Source organism: Astatotilapia calliptera, chromosome 5 (genome assembly GCF_964374335.1).
Source record: "Astatotilapia calliptera chromosome 5, fAstCal68.1, whole genome shotgun sequence".
NCBI classification, from domain to species: Eukaryota; Metazoa; Chordata; class Actinopteri; order Cichliformes; family Cichlidae; genus Astatotilapia; species Astatotilapia calliptera.
In genome coordinates, this window is record NC_137426.1 from 27742311 (window position 1) to 27756484 (window position 14174).

General features: G+C 40.8%; 2 protein-coding genes and 1 long non-coding RNA gene across 6 annotated transcripts in view; 2 read left to right on the top strand and 1 right to left on the bottom strand.

Moving 5' to 3' along the window:
* synpra (synaptoporin a) overlaps positions 1-2534 on the top strand; it is a 39867-nt gene extending 37333 nt beyond the window's left edge. For all 3 annotated transcript variants that reach the window (XM_026168606.2, XM_080302012.1, XM_080302013.1), the window contains 3 exons: positions 78-276; positions 488-679; positions 941-2534. In XM_026168606.2, coding sequence (XP_026024391.2) covers positions 78-276; positions 488-679; positions 941-1192 — 643 coding nt within the window. In that variant the 3' untranslated portion in view covers positions 1193-2534. The remainder of the gene's footprint in view (positions 1-77; positions 277-487; positions 680-940) is intronic.
* Positions 2535-3774: 1240 nt separating this feature from the next.
* LOC113022792 (uncharacterized) lies at positions 3775-6294 on the top strand. 2 transcript variants are annotated; one of them, XM_026168599.2, is made up of 3 exons: positions 3775-4010; positions 4092-4418; positions 4825-6294. In XM_026168599.2, exons 1-3 carry the CDS (start codon positions 3827-3829, stop codon positions 5658-5660), a joined length of 1347 nt encoding a protein of 448 aa, XP_026024384.2. In that variant the 5' UTR covers positions 3775-3826; the 3' UTR covers positions 5661-6294. The 2 variants fall into 2 exon arrangements, with proteins under 2 accessions (XP_026024384.2, XP_026024383.2); XM_026168598.2 differs by having other exon boundaries at positions 3791-4010; positions 4089-4418.
* A 6005-nt stretch (positions 6295-12299) lies between these two features.
* LOC113022116 (uncharacterized) lies at positions 12300-14163 on the bottom strand. Its single transcript, XR_013909306.1, has 3 exons — positions 13957-14163; positions 13792-13868; positions 12300-13535 (listed from the first exon to the last, which is right to left on the bottom strand). It is a non-coding gene; the product is annotated as an uncharacterized LOC113022116 (long non-coding RNA).
* Between the last annotated feature and the right edge of the window lie 11 nt (positions 14164-14174).

The following is a 14174-nucleotide window of genomic DNA, read 5'->3' on the forward strand; positions in this document are numbered from 1 at the left end:
TATGAACTGCTGACAGTGAAAGTTAATTGTTCATTGCTTTTGTACTTGACCCGTGCATGCGTGTGTGTGTGCACCAGGTTGCACCAGGTGTCCTTTGAAGCACCCATGTGTGAAGCCATGAGGAGGGAGCGTGTTTTCCTGACCGGAGACTATTCATCCTCTGCTGAGTTCTTTGTCACCATTGCAGTCTTCGCCTTCCTTTATTCCCTCACGGCTGCCATTATCTACATCTTCTTTTTAAACAAGTACCACGAAAACAGCCGAGCACCACTCATTGTGAGTACAGTCGATGAAACACTTTCTCAGTCCTTATTAGGTAGTTTATCAAGAGTACGTTATGCACATAGTCTGACCCTCTATTCTTCCAGGTTGACGTCTTCCATTGACTCACAAACTAACTATTCACTCATTTAAAGTAAGCATTTAAAGTAATGCTATAGTTTTATTGCTGAATTCTCATGGACATGATCGCTCTCGTTTCTTCCAGGATTTTGTAGTGACAGTAGTGTTCTCCTTCTTGTGGCTGGTCAGTTCCTCCGCTTGGGCCAAGGCCCTGTCCGATGTCAAAGTGGCCACCGATCCAGATGAGGTGCAGCTCCTCATCTCTGCCTGCAAAGACCAGACCAACAAATGTGGATCTTTGCATGGACCTCGCTGGTCTGGACTCAACACCTCAGTGGTAGGTACAAAAGATGTGGAAATGCATGAAAAGATCAACTAGAAAAGCTCAGTTTTCTGAACATGTTTAAACTGATGTGTGGAACCTGAAATAGCTGAACAGTGTGAACGACTGATGTTATGGTAGTGTATGGGAGATGTAACCAGTGAAAAAGGCAGAAATTGTGGTTCAAGCTGAATGAATATGTGGGGGCAGTTATGCCAAGATTATTTGAATGTTTTGATGTTTATTGTAAATTTGTTTCTTTCACTGTCTCTTCAGGTTTTTGGGTTTCTCAACTTTGTTCTATGGGCTGGAAACATCTGGTTTGTCTTCAAGGAGACCAGCTGGCACAAGGGTGCTTCAAGATTTGCAGCCGGGGCGTCTGAGAAGCAGGGCGGCACATTTAGCCAGCAGTCATACAACCAGGGAAGTTTTGACCAGTCAGGGAGCTACAACACCCAGGGCAATATGGGTCAGCCATCTGAGTATAGCGAGGTGGGAGGGCCCACTTCCTACCCAAGTCAAATGTAATTGTCTCTTTTCATTTTGCAAGTAGCACCTCAGCGTCTTTAAGCAGGGCAATCAGGCGTGATAGAAGAAGACGGAAGTGAAGTTTGTCTGTGCAGAATGCAAAACGGTGGTCATAAAACCAATGTCGGTGTGTCCAAGTACACTCATTGTAGATACAAGTGTTGTTGGGTAAAGTTATTAGATATAGTCTTTTACTCCTTCTCTTTCAGAGGTGTTGTTTGCTGAATGCTGTATTTCTTGTAGTCTGAAACACATTAGTAACAGTTTCTCTCTCTCTCTGTGCTCAGTAATTGACATACAATGTTTTGATTGGATGTCTTTTCCAAAGTGGTTTGCATTCTGTCGTGGAAGGAAAAAGTACTCCGTGTTTGTATACTCCAAAGTTTCCAAGTGCATGATGTTTTATGTGTTCTAATACGCTTTCTGTGAAACAAAGGGGGGTGGGGGAGACATGCATTTTATCTCTGAAAGTTTACACCCTGACTGATTACTAGACGTTCATCAGTTAAGTATTACTACAAGTGTAATTTCTTTTTAATCTAATAAGAAATATATTTTGATAATGGGAATTCACATATCAATTCAGAATAAATTCAGTGATTTGTCTGTGACACAAACGCATTCCAGCTTCATTCTAACACTGGCTACTGACGATGTCAAAAAGTCTTCAAAAACTAAGGCAATAACTTCATAACTTCATTCTGCAAAACATACAGGGAATGTGCAAGAAAACCAAATTGTATATGCAACCATTGCAGCATGTAGTTTCTGTTCCTTTCATTTTCATTTCTTCTGCACAGGCAGCATCACATTGGCATTTTATTTGTAAAGAGGGAGTTTGTCTCCCCTTATTGTTTGCAAGTGGCTGCTCCTGCTACAAATGCCTGGGACTGCTTCCTATGCCATCGTCAGACTGATGAGTAATTCCATATCCAAGTTCCACCTCTCTAAAGCATGACCAGAGCATCCACACACACTAATAAAGCCCAGCAAAAAAGCTATAGTGACAACAGAAGACTAGTGAATATTAGATTCATCTGTATATAACGGCTACTGAGCTTTAGTTTACTTTAAAAATCACAATTCCTTTCTGCACCACAGAGGTGTGACTGTGTGTATGGTAAAGTCAAAATCAAAGGATAATGCGTGGTTGCTGTTTGTTTACATTAATGAGACTTGTGCAACCCTGTTCTTTGAACTTCTAAGCATGTGGCTTGCATCAGTGTAATAAAGTAGACTGAACATCCATGCACTGTATAATAATCTGGCATCCTTGATGACTGTGTACAGGTCAGGAATTCAGGAATTCATCCTAATAAAAATGTATAAATTTGTCCATAAACGACTTCTTCATCTGTTCTGATATCTTGATTTGATCTGTAACCTCTGACCCTTTTCCTTGATTTCCCAAGAACAAAGCAAGGACACACGGCTGTCTTTCTGTTTGATATAAGAAACGCAAACTGAGACACAAATGTATGTGGTGTCTCTGCGTGTAGGTTTTGGAGTGTAACAGTTCATCTTTTACCGTACCTTATTCACTTTCTGAACTACACTATAGAAAATAAAGCAAAGAGCAATAAACACATACATGGATTTCATCATACCACTCTGAAATTCCTAGAAATTGATTTCTGAATGTTTTGGTGTCTTCATAATGTTTACTTAAAAAAATGTGTATTTAAATAGTTTTATGTACATCCATCCATCTTCATCCGCTTTATCCGGGGCCGGGTCGCGGGGGCAGCAGCCTAAGCAAAGAGGCCCAGACCTCCCTCTCCCCAGCCACCTCCTCCAGCTTATCCGGGGGAATACCAAGGCGTTCCCAGGCCAGCCGAGAGATATAATCTCTCCAGCGTGTCCTGGGTCTGCCCCGGGGCCTCCTCCCAGTGGGACATGCCTGGAACACCTCACCCAGGAGGCGCCCAGGGGGCATCCTTGTCAGATGGACTGTACAGTTTTATGTACAGTAATAGTAATAACAGTAATGTGTCCTCATGATTTAGTGTGTTTTCCTTTGTAGCACTCAGTGGCCTAAAGTCCAAATCTTAAAATCCAAATGAATACAGAATTATAACATCATAGTCTATGTCTCAGGAATTTGCGCATCAATAATAAAAATGAATTGTCTCAACAGTATTTTGAAATGTAAGCCTGTGCATTTTTAAAGGTCTCTCTCTCTAAAAGGTCACTCACTCCCCTCCAAATGATGCAGGAGTTTCCACTAAGACCAGGAATATATTAAAATGAAAATTAAAACCACAGTAGTTTGTTTGAACTCTTGCTTTTCTTCATAAGTTATACTCCTAATTCAAGATTTGCAGTGTTTGTTTTCTTATTTGTGTGTCTAATATAGTCTGTGTCATCTAAAAACACACTTTACTTTGCTTTTCCTTCCCAATAAGTAATTTTAATTACATGTAAAAAAAAAAACGGGGCTTTTGCAGTTATCTGCGCTAACATGGCTACAAGTCAGGTGTGACTTGCTTTTCCACTGCGAGCATGTGGTGCAGAAAACATCGCGTGTGACCAGCAGAGGGAGATATCCCAACAGCTTAACGCTTGTCGCTGACACCGACGAGGAAGCCAATATCTGGAGCTGATCAGTGAAACCTCCACCGGATCAGACCAGACATGGGCACACTGCACCACCTAAACGCGCTCATCACCGAGCGGCTCACCGCGGCGGCGGTGGAGATTTTCGGGGCTGTGGAGAAAACCTTAATAGACTACCAGGGAGAGATCAGCCGATCCAAGCAGGAGATAAATCAGCTGCGATCACTGCTCTCCTGGCCTGAAGTCAGGCTACACAGATCAGGTGTGTAAATGTAATACTCATTACTTTATGTTAAAGGCTGCAGCTGTTTCACCTCTAGACTTTTGTCGTACCATTCAGCAGATCATCTTTTGAGTGCCCGCAGTGATGAAGAGGCTCCTCCTGAGGGCTCACATGTGAGCCCAAAGCCCCAGAGCATCCTGCACATTAAAGAGGAGCATGATCAAAGGGATGCTCAGCAAGGAGCCTCCTGTAGGCAGCAGAGTGATGCCACAGTGTCACCTGAGGTTGTGACAAGAGGAGATCACGAGGATCCACCCTTGCACCTATACACTGTATTAACTGTTGAGCAGGCAGCAGCTATCAAAGCTGAGCCACACGGAGATGAGTGTTTAACATCTACCTGCGGAATAAACGCGGAGTCAGAAGTTCAACAACTTAACCCAGAAGGTGAGGAGAGGACTGAGTAAAAGCACATCCAGCAAAAGCTGGCATCAGTTATTTTGTTCTTATATCAGTCCGAGCGCTGGAATGAGAAAAATAGTGTGTTTTTCATTGCATGAGCTGGAGATGCTTCCCATAATGAGCAGGTTTGTTTACATTCATGAGCTAATACCTGTCTGAGTGACCAAATCTCAAGTGTATCACTGCAGTAAACGACAGATTTCCTTTACATTCATGTTGTGTTTCAATGTTAAACAGAAAGGTGAAAGGAAATGTAAAACGCAGCCGTCTCTCATGTTCAAATATACTGATAACCGTGGTACTAATTAGATATAAATAATTAAAAATGATGGCAATTTATTATTAATATTTTAATATAATATTTTATAATAATAATATAATATTTTTTTAGATCCACTGGAGATCACTTATTCTAAGAATCATGGGACTCAACAAGACCAGAGCCAGTATCAGCACCGCTACAACCGTCATACATCTAAGATCATAAAAGTGCAGGCGTTTACATCATCTAAACCTCAGGAAGAGGCGGACTGTGACTGTACACTACCTCATCAGCCACTAGATGATTATAATGAGGCTCCTTCTCTAACCCTGAGCCCCAAATGCAGTCTGAGCAACAATGCATTTACTACAGAAAACAGGACAGATGTTGAAGGCTGTACACTGTCTGGAGAGTCTCAGTCTGTCCACTCTGTAGAGCCAGAGCAGCTTGTTGGTCAGAGTGAGCATACTAAAAACATAGAGGGTGTGGGGATTAAGCTGCTCAAACCATCGGGAACAAGACAACAGAAAAGACAAATCTCCGAGTTGAACTCCAAGGACGGAGACAGTATGGAAGAAGATGGAAATCATTTCATAAGGGAGAGAAGGCACACATGCCCCATTTGTGCTAAGCGTTTTAAAGAGTCGAGTCATTTGAAAGATCACGTGAGGATCCACACAGGAGAGAAGCCTTACCGCTGTAAGGAATGCGGCGTGAACTTCAGGCAGAGCGGAGCCCTGACGTTACACATGAGAATCCACACAGGAGAGCGACCGTACCAGTGCACAGAGTGCGGCAGGCGCTTCAATCGTAAAGGTGACATGGAGACTCACAGGGTGACACACACAGGGGAGAGGCCTCATTCGTGCTTGTTTTGTGGGAAAACTTTTCAAAGGAAGAGCCAATTAAACACACATCTGAAGATCCATGAAGAGGACAGAACCGATTACACTCACCCACTGTGACTGTTCACAGGAGACAGAAGTGACATGTCTAAAACCCTTTATTTTTAATTGCAACTGATGTTACAACTGTAGGACTCAAGGAAGCATGCTAGGATAAAATCATTCCATTTGCAGTCCACAGTTCTCATCATCAGTGACTTCAACACTTTCACCAATGCAAATCCCTCTCCTAACAACACGTTATTTCTCTGTGTAAAACCAGGTTCTTGCCGAGCCTAGAACCATATATCTTCATTTCATTAGAGACTAACAATATTATTAAACGGTGTCTTATCATTATCATTGTAACATTAGATGTGAGTCATATAACAATCTCTATAAGTAATATGTGCAACTTTTACGCCACAAACTGAAAGAGCTCGTGTGAGCAGATGTCTCTGAGTATCAGTGCTAATGCAAACCAGAAATTCTTTAGTGAAGACAAATTTAATAAAGAAAGCTGCTGTAACGCAAACTGTAGAGTTAAAGGAGATGAACACAATGTCTCAGTTTTAATAGGTAGTTGTCAAAACAAAACTAGCATATACATCAAAGGGCAAGACAATAAAAAATGAATTCATTCAGCTGACAAACATTTTCTACTAGACAATTTTTGTGTCTCCAAAGTAAATAAATTGTCGTTTTTTTGAATATTTTCATTGTGTCTGTTTTTTAAATGAAAACATAAGCATTACATGACAATAGGGGTCTCGAACTCCAGTCTCTGAAACCATGTGTGCCTGTTGCAACACACCTGAATATAATTAGTAGGTCATTAGCAAGAGTATAGAACTTGACTGCATGCTGAGGTGGCAATTCAGCCATTTGATTCATATTGCAGCAGCTCATGAGTGAATGAACATGGTGCAATAAAGTACTGTTGGAAGTACATTTTTCCAAAAACGTACATTTACTTAAATTTGCTTGAGTACTGTTAGCGGTTGCCACTTTAGCATGTGTAGCATTGTGTAGGTGTCAAAGAAGAGGAATCTGTTGAGAAATTCATGTCAACTATCACAGATGTTTTTTATTATATTTTTAATAAGACGCTATTACACTCCTTGAAAGTTGTTAAATGTGAACAGACTTTTCCTTTATTTTTTGTGGAATACTACAGCAGATATAGATGAAACTTGGCTCAGAGGGACAGTAGGTGGCCCAGAGGAGGAATGTGTTGAAAGTTTGATGTCAACTATCAAGTATGATTTTTAATTAATTTTTGAATATGATGCAACCAGGCTGTCCCAATGCAATGTGTGCGCGCGTGTAAGTGTCCTCGGGTCTGCGATCGGTAAAGAAGGAGAAAAGGCGCTGCCGTAAAGGCTAGTGTAGAAGCGCAAGAAATGTTATGCGGCGGCTAAGAGGCGGCTGAACTTTGGAAGTCGTTGGTGTAGAGTTTTCAAAGTACTTGTAGAAAAAGCTCCTGGAAGCGCTCACATGTGAAAGTCACATTCGATTGTTGGCTTCTGCTTTTATACCTGCCGCTCAACACGTCATCCTCATCACCTTGACTCCCAGTGTCACCCAAGCAAAGTGGAGTGATAAACACGTCGGCTTTATTTATTCAGAATAAGTTTCCCGTAAAAATTATTTCCCATTTAGTTTCACAGTTTCGATTCAAACGTTTTTGTTTTTTTTTTTAAAAACGTAGTGTTGTAATATTTTATATATATATATTTGTATTTTTAATCATTAATTCATCACTTTATAAACAAGAAGTATCAATAACTGAAAATCGTAACGAAAACTCATCACGTTAATTAAGTCTGATTATTTCTTTCGTTAAAACGAATTGCGTTAGTCGATCACTTTTTTAAAAATATTTAAAGAAAATATCATCTTCATGCAGAAAACGAATAAAAAATGAATATATACAATAAAGTTGCCGTACTGTAAAATATTGTCGCAGCATTTAACTGCGCCTTTGATAAAGATGTTTCGCCCTTTTCCCGTTGTAGTTCAGAGTGAAATTTAGCTGCATGTGTTACAAACGCTTGTGTATAGTGATTTATGCGCAACTTTTGAGGACTCTGACCACACCTTAAACTATTTTACAAACGCGAATTTCAAACTTCGCGGTCCTAGCCTGTTTGGTGCCACTCCCTCTGGAGGGTGGTTAGGGTGGTGTCTGAGAGGCAGATGTTGTCCAAGATAAGGACAATCATGGATAATACCCCCCACCCACTCCATGACCTACTGGCTAGCCACAGGAGCACGTTCAGTGAGAGACTGAGATTACCAAAAAGCACCACTGAACAACACAGGAAATCTGTGGCTTGTGGCCATCTCCCTGGACAACTCCTCCATCTAATGCACTGTAAACATTGCAATAGTTACACCCGTTTTACGCACGCTCTACTCTGTAATATTCTTGTCAATTTTCTTGATATTTATTTATAATCGCCTCTGTTAATCCTTGATATTTATAACTGAGTGATCTGTATTAGTGCTATTTCTTAAATGTGTAAAATCTGTAACATAATGTATTGTTTGGAGTTTAGTCTGTTACTGTTACTATTTTTACAATTTCGTCTTGGAGCAACTGTAACTCACATAATTTCCTTAGGGATTAATACAGTATTCTGATTCTGATTGTTTCAGGATGACCTGCCATTATCCAATGACACGTCCGCTTACCTGTATCTTTTTCTTGTTTCTCCTCCTCTTGTTTTCTCCTTTTTCTAAACTGAGCACCTGATGGCTTTGAACTTTTCTTGTCCATCTTCCATTGGTTTTAATTTTGCACTCCAGTATGAACACCCATCCCCCAACCCAAGGATCACCACAAGATAACCTAATAGACCTACACCTTAGTTCACAGATATGCTTTGTCTAGGGTTTATTTCTGGGATTTCAAACAAACCAGGATTCAAATCATGAATACATAATGGGCTTGGATTTACAGCGTTATGAATGAAATGCTCTATTTGGCAGCAGCCGGCCCCCTGCCCTGTCGACAGGTTGTGTGTGAGACTTTAAATCATCAAACTGTAAATTATAAATTTTAAATTGTTATTGATCCCTTTACCCGGAGTCCTAAAGTATATATTTATTTTCTTACTCTTCTTATATTTATTGTTTGTTTTCTTGCACTGCTGTAACTGGAGCCTCGTCGTCTCGTCTCTCTATATACTGGACTGTATGTAGCGGAGACGACAATAAAGTTTACTTTGACTTCAGCAAGCAGTCGCAACGAGGGCTCTCGCGCTCACTTTTCGCGTAGAATTTCGAAAAAACATCGGTGCAAATTATGAGTCTGTATCATAATGTTTGGTGTTTTCGTGTTTGTTGTTTTGTTTTTATTTTGTTTTATTTTGCGAGCTGGTTATTAGATGCTGCTCCAGCCAGCCAGTGAATCCCCCGCCGCCCCGCCCTCTCCTCCCTGTGCCGCAAGCAGCAGGCACACCTCGCAAACGGAGGGCGCCCTTACTAAATGGGCGATAGAAAACCAATTGGTTTCTATTGGTTTGCCATCCCTAAATTGCGCTGGCAGGATGTCGGGGCAGCATAAGTATGAGCACCTTTTTTGGCGATGCCCATGATGCCGCCCTGGGCAACCGTGTAAAAACCGCTACTGGTTACGATTTTACAATAACCTGTAAAGGTTAGTATTTAAACTAAATAAGCTGCTGCGTTTATTGAAAATTTCTCTCAGCAAACGTTGTAAAGTAAAATGAAAGCCAAATAAAACGGGCAAATTAAAGCAACTGTACAGCGTCTTTTATCCAGTATAGCATCATAAAATCAGACAGATGTGACATTAACCAAAAACACCTAAATGTACCAGAATAACGGGAATAACTGATTCGATTAAATTGCCTGTATTTTTATAGCGCTGTACTTAATCCTTATGGTATGGAGGACCACAAGAGCCACGCATCGAAATAAAGAATTCTGTGCTTAAATAATGAATTGTAGAATAAATTCTGCATTTGTAAATTCATTTTTGACTTCCAATTTAATAAACTGCATTTCAAAATCCTTTTTCTATTTGCAATTTAATAAACTGCATTTCAAAAACCTTTTTCCATTTGCACTTTAATAAACTGCATTTCAAAATCCATTTCTCTTTCCTGTTCCCTCCGGGATTAGCTGCTGGATTAGCTGCTGGATTACCTTTTCAATAGACTACTTGCACTAGGGCATGTTACGTATTTCCGTTTCCAAATAGTACCGCTTGTGCGTTTCCGGTACGTTTGCTTATCTATTGGTAGCTATGCTAATGTCGCTTCAGAATGAGTATAAAAAGGAAAGTATTTAAAACAGAACATTTTCAAAAACAGGAGAAGAAATACTCCGAGCATTGCTGTGTCCCACTTTGTTCAGCTTCAGCCAAATTTAACGGCATACTAAGTTTTCATGCCTTTCCGACCCATTCCGACTTGAGAAGACAATGGCTGTTAAACATACGCCGGGATCATTTCACGATTACCTCTCACACCAGGGTCTGCTGCAGACACTTTGCCAGTGATCAACTCGTAGAGCCAACAACCCTCGATGGTCGAAGGAGGCTTATTAAAGGTGCTGTACCAACACTTTTTGAGTGGAATGGCTATAAAGTTGAACCACCGCGGCGTAGTGTTTGGGAGAGAACGGAGCGACGCCCTGAACTAGTTCCTCCTGACGATCAAGAAGAGCACAGTCTTACAAGAGATCATGACTACTGCTCAGTCCCTGAGCCGTCTGCATTGGACATATCTGCATCAGCTGCAGAAGACCTGTCCGAAGACGTGGAGACTCTGAGGAAGGAAATACAGGAGTTACGTGTCCAGCGAGAATTTGGGTTACAGCGTTTTGCTGGCTCCGACACTGACATCCGATTCTACACCAGGTACATCTAAGTTCTATTCAAGCTAACTGTTTAAAATATACCAAGGTCACCATCAGTTAAATTTCGAAAGTTTTTCCAGTCTTAATGAAAACAAAATAGAAATGTACTTTTTCTCTGCTGATTGTATGTTTTATGTAGATGCTTTAGTATTTAAACAATATCCTAATGCTACAGGTAAAATACAACACCAAATACTCTTAATCAGACTATTTTATACAGCATTCCATTAGCATATTTGTCACAGTTCACATTATTTTTATGTCAGTGTGTAATGTTAATTAATGATTGACACAATGTATGTCTCTCTCGTGAATAGATTTCCAAGCTATGATCATTTGATGGCATTCTGGGTTTTGATTGAGCCTTGCATCTATAAAATGATCCGGGTTTCAAGAGCCAAGTCAGCTGCCAATCGGAACGAAGAAGTGTTGACACGTGCACGCACATCAACAGTAGGTTATGGGTTTGTTGGTAGTTAGAACTAGATGTGTAATGTTATTGTATTTATGTACAATAACATTACATTATGTACAGTAGCATACATACACAGGTGTATGTATGCTAGACTCAGTATCCTTTACATACATACACCTGTGCACTACAGCACCTCATTGTTTACCCCATGGTACAGTATGGTATGCCTAACCATTACAAAACATTTAGCCAAGAAAAGAATAATTTTACTAGTTCATAGCTTAAGGAGTAACATTTTCCCTTTTGTTTTCACCTTCCAGAGGCAGCTGCTACAGCCAATTGATGAGTTTTTTCTTTTCCTGGTTTTCCTGTCAGTTGGTTTGAAGGAGAGGGACCTGGCACACCGATTTAACATACACCAGTCCACAGTGAGCCGCATTATTGCAACATGGACAAATTTTCTTGCCACTGCACTGGGGTCTCAGTGCATCTGGCTTACACGTGAAGAAGTGCAAGCTTACCTCCCTGAGGAATTCAAAGATTTCTCAGACACCCAGATGATCCTTGACTGTAAAGAGCTGAGGTGTCAGACACCATCCTCACCACTTCTCCAAAGTGAAATGTACTCTTCGTACAAATCCCACTGTACGATGAAAGCCCTGGTTGGCATAGCTCCACATGGTCCAGTGACATTCATCTCTAATCTGTATGCTGGTTCGGTTAGTGACAAGGAACTATTCAAACAATCAGGCATTGCTGAGAAGTTGACTGAAGACATGGCAGTGATGGTAGATAAGGGCTTCCTAATCACTGATTGTTGTAAATGCAAAGTGTACTGCCCACCTTTTCTATCTAAGCAGAAGCAGATGCCAGCATACCAGGTTAAGGAGACGCAGGCCATAGCCAGACTCAGGGTACATGTGGAGCGAGTCATTAGGAGGATCAAACAGAACAAACTTTTTGATAGCATCATTACCATGTCACATGTTTATAATATCAACCAACTGTTTGCAGTGGCATGTATGCTGTCAAATTACCAGAACACAGCATTAGTTAAAAAATGGGTTAAGTGAGACAAGATGGATTTTTCCCAAGACACCAGTGCCAGTAACTTATGGAAAATGACCTGCAGCTGAGGCCACTACAGTTGAATTTCTTCCTTCTCAGCTGACAATACTTGATTACAGAACTGGTACTTGAGTGCCGATAGTTGAGTTTCAGTTATTGATAATTCAAATTCATTGCATATGTTTAATGTTAATAATACTGTTTAATTATACTACTATTATTACTATTCAGATTCAACAAAACTGTTTATCAAAATTATAAAGTAAATCACTAAATCGTTTTAAAATCATAAGTGACATTGAGCTTTTGGAACATCAAAAATACCATTTGTCATTTTCTACAGTTCAGTTATTGTCTAAATGTATATCAGTATGCTAGGCATGGAGTTTTAAATACTTACCATGTAAATAAGTTCTGCACAAATTCAACGTTTTAATGTGTGTTTTTAAAAATTAAATTGATGCCATTGCTTAAATAACAGTTCATTGATGTCACATAAAGGTAACATGTAACAACAAAATAATTCATGAAATATATTGAAAATAAAACATCAGTTATTTTGTTCCAGCCAGCCTGAAGGATCTGTTTTTCTTTTTGCTATGTTTTCACTGTTCATTTTTTCAAACACAGGTATCTTGGCATATATATGTAAAAAAAGAAATAGTCTGCCTTTTCTCTGATTGCATTGTGCACATCTGTATCCATGTATATTCTTTGCACTAGGTAGTCCTCTTGTGCCCACACAACAAAGTCACACCACTGCATCCCACTGATGAGCAGTTGTCCTTGCACTTGCCAGTAATATGCGTGGCTCTTTTTTAGTTTAGGGGTACCACATTCCATCTGCACATATTTGCAGTCAAAGTTTTGTACATTGGGACATTTGAATTCGACGAAGCCAAACTGGGGGTATTCATTGGGGTCAAAAACAACACCATCAGGAGATGCAGCAAGCCAGGGGGCAATGGGGTGAATGACCAGACCACAGGGTGAGTAGTTAACATTCATTAGCCTACTATACTCTGCTGCTATTGCAGGCTCCATCTCAGTTCCTCTCCTCATGTCTGCTGTCTGCCTTGTTCCCTTCAATATACGCTCTGCTAGTGACTCGGCCGAGCTCTGGCCTCTGACGTGGCACACCTCCCGAAACCTAGAGGCAGTCACTCTGGGCCTGCGGAGCTGATGCCACTCAGACGAAGAGCTTTGCTCACGTGTAGCTTCCTCTATTTTGTGAGCCATTTCCAGAGTTACAGACAAGCTTTTCAGATGCAGAAGCTCTTCTTCTGAGCACACAAACACAATCTGATGGCAAGATGTCATACCCCTCCAGAGGCAAGTGCGGTGTTGGTGGTACATCGCGGTGTAGTGTGATGTACCGGGTTGTCAAAACCGGCTGCTGATATGACAGAACACTGCCCTCCTGCACCAGCCCAAAGGCACTTTCCACAAGGGGCTTGTCAGGTCTCATGTTCATTGTGGTCACAAGTGGCCTGTCCTCAATATTAAATTTTGCATATGCCTCCGTTATTCTGAACAAGCAGGGATCTGGTAACGGACCCACCATGCCTCTGTAGAAGCCACTCCTAAAGAAAACATCAATGACAATAATGTAAGGAAGAAGGTTGTTATACTGAACAACAACTAAACTAAAAACTAAAAGGTGTAAAACAGTGGTGCATAAGTTAGAGACTGGGATGTATATGTACATGACTGAGTTAGCCGTCTTCAGAAAGTGTAATGTTATATGTAAATTAATACCTATTCTGACACATGTATGTATGAAAAAAATAGCAACATACATTTGTAACACGTGAAACCAAATTTTACAAATGTAATTACCGTACTCCAGTCTGGGCCATCCTATTTGGTACCGGCTTAGTGAAGATCATGGAGTTGATGGGTCCTGGCCTCACACCCTAACAGAAGACACATTTACTATGGATGGTGTTGCTGTTCATATGTAAACATGGACTAATTCAAAAACTTTAACCTCATTTAAATTACCACTGTCCGTGGCTTGTGCCATTGCTGTTCAGATTCCGTGCAGCTATGCACAGGGGGGACAACCGGCACTCTGAGTTGTGAGTAGTGTGCTGTTTGGAAGAGCAATGCCACTGTGTGATTGCACATAACAGCGCCTGCCACACAGGAGCACTGGCTATGTGTCAGTATCACCGGCGATGAATCCAGAAGCTTAATCTAAGAAGAAAGAACGAAAATTA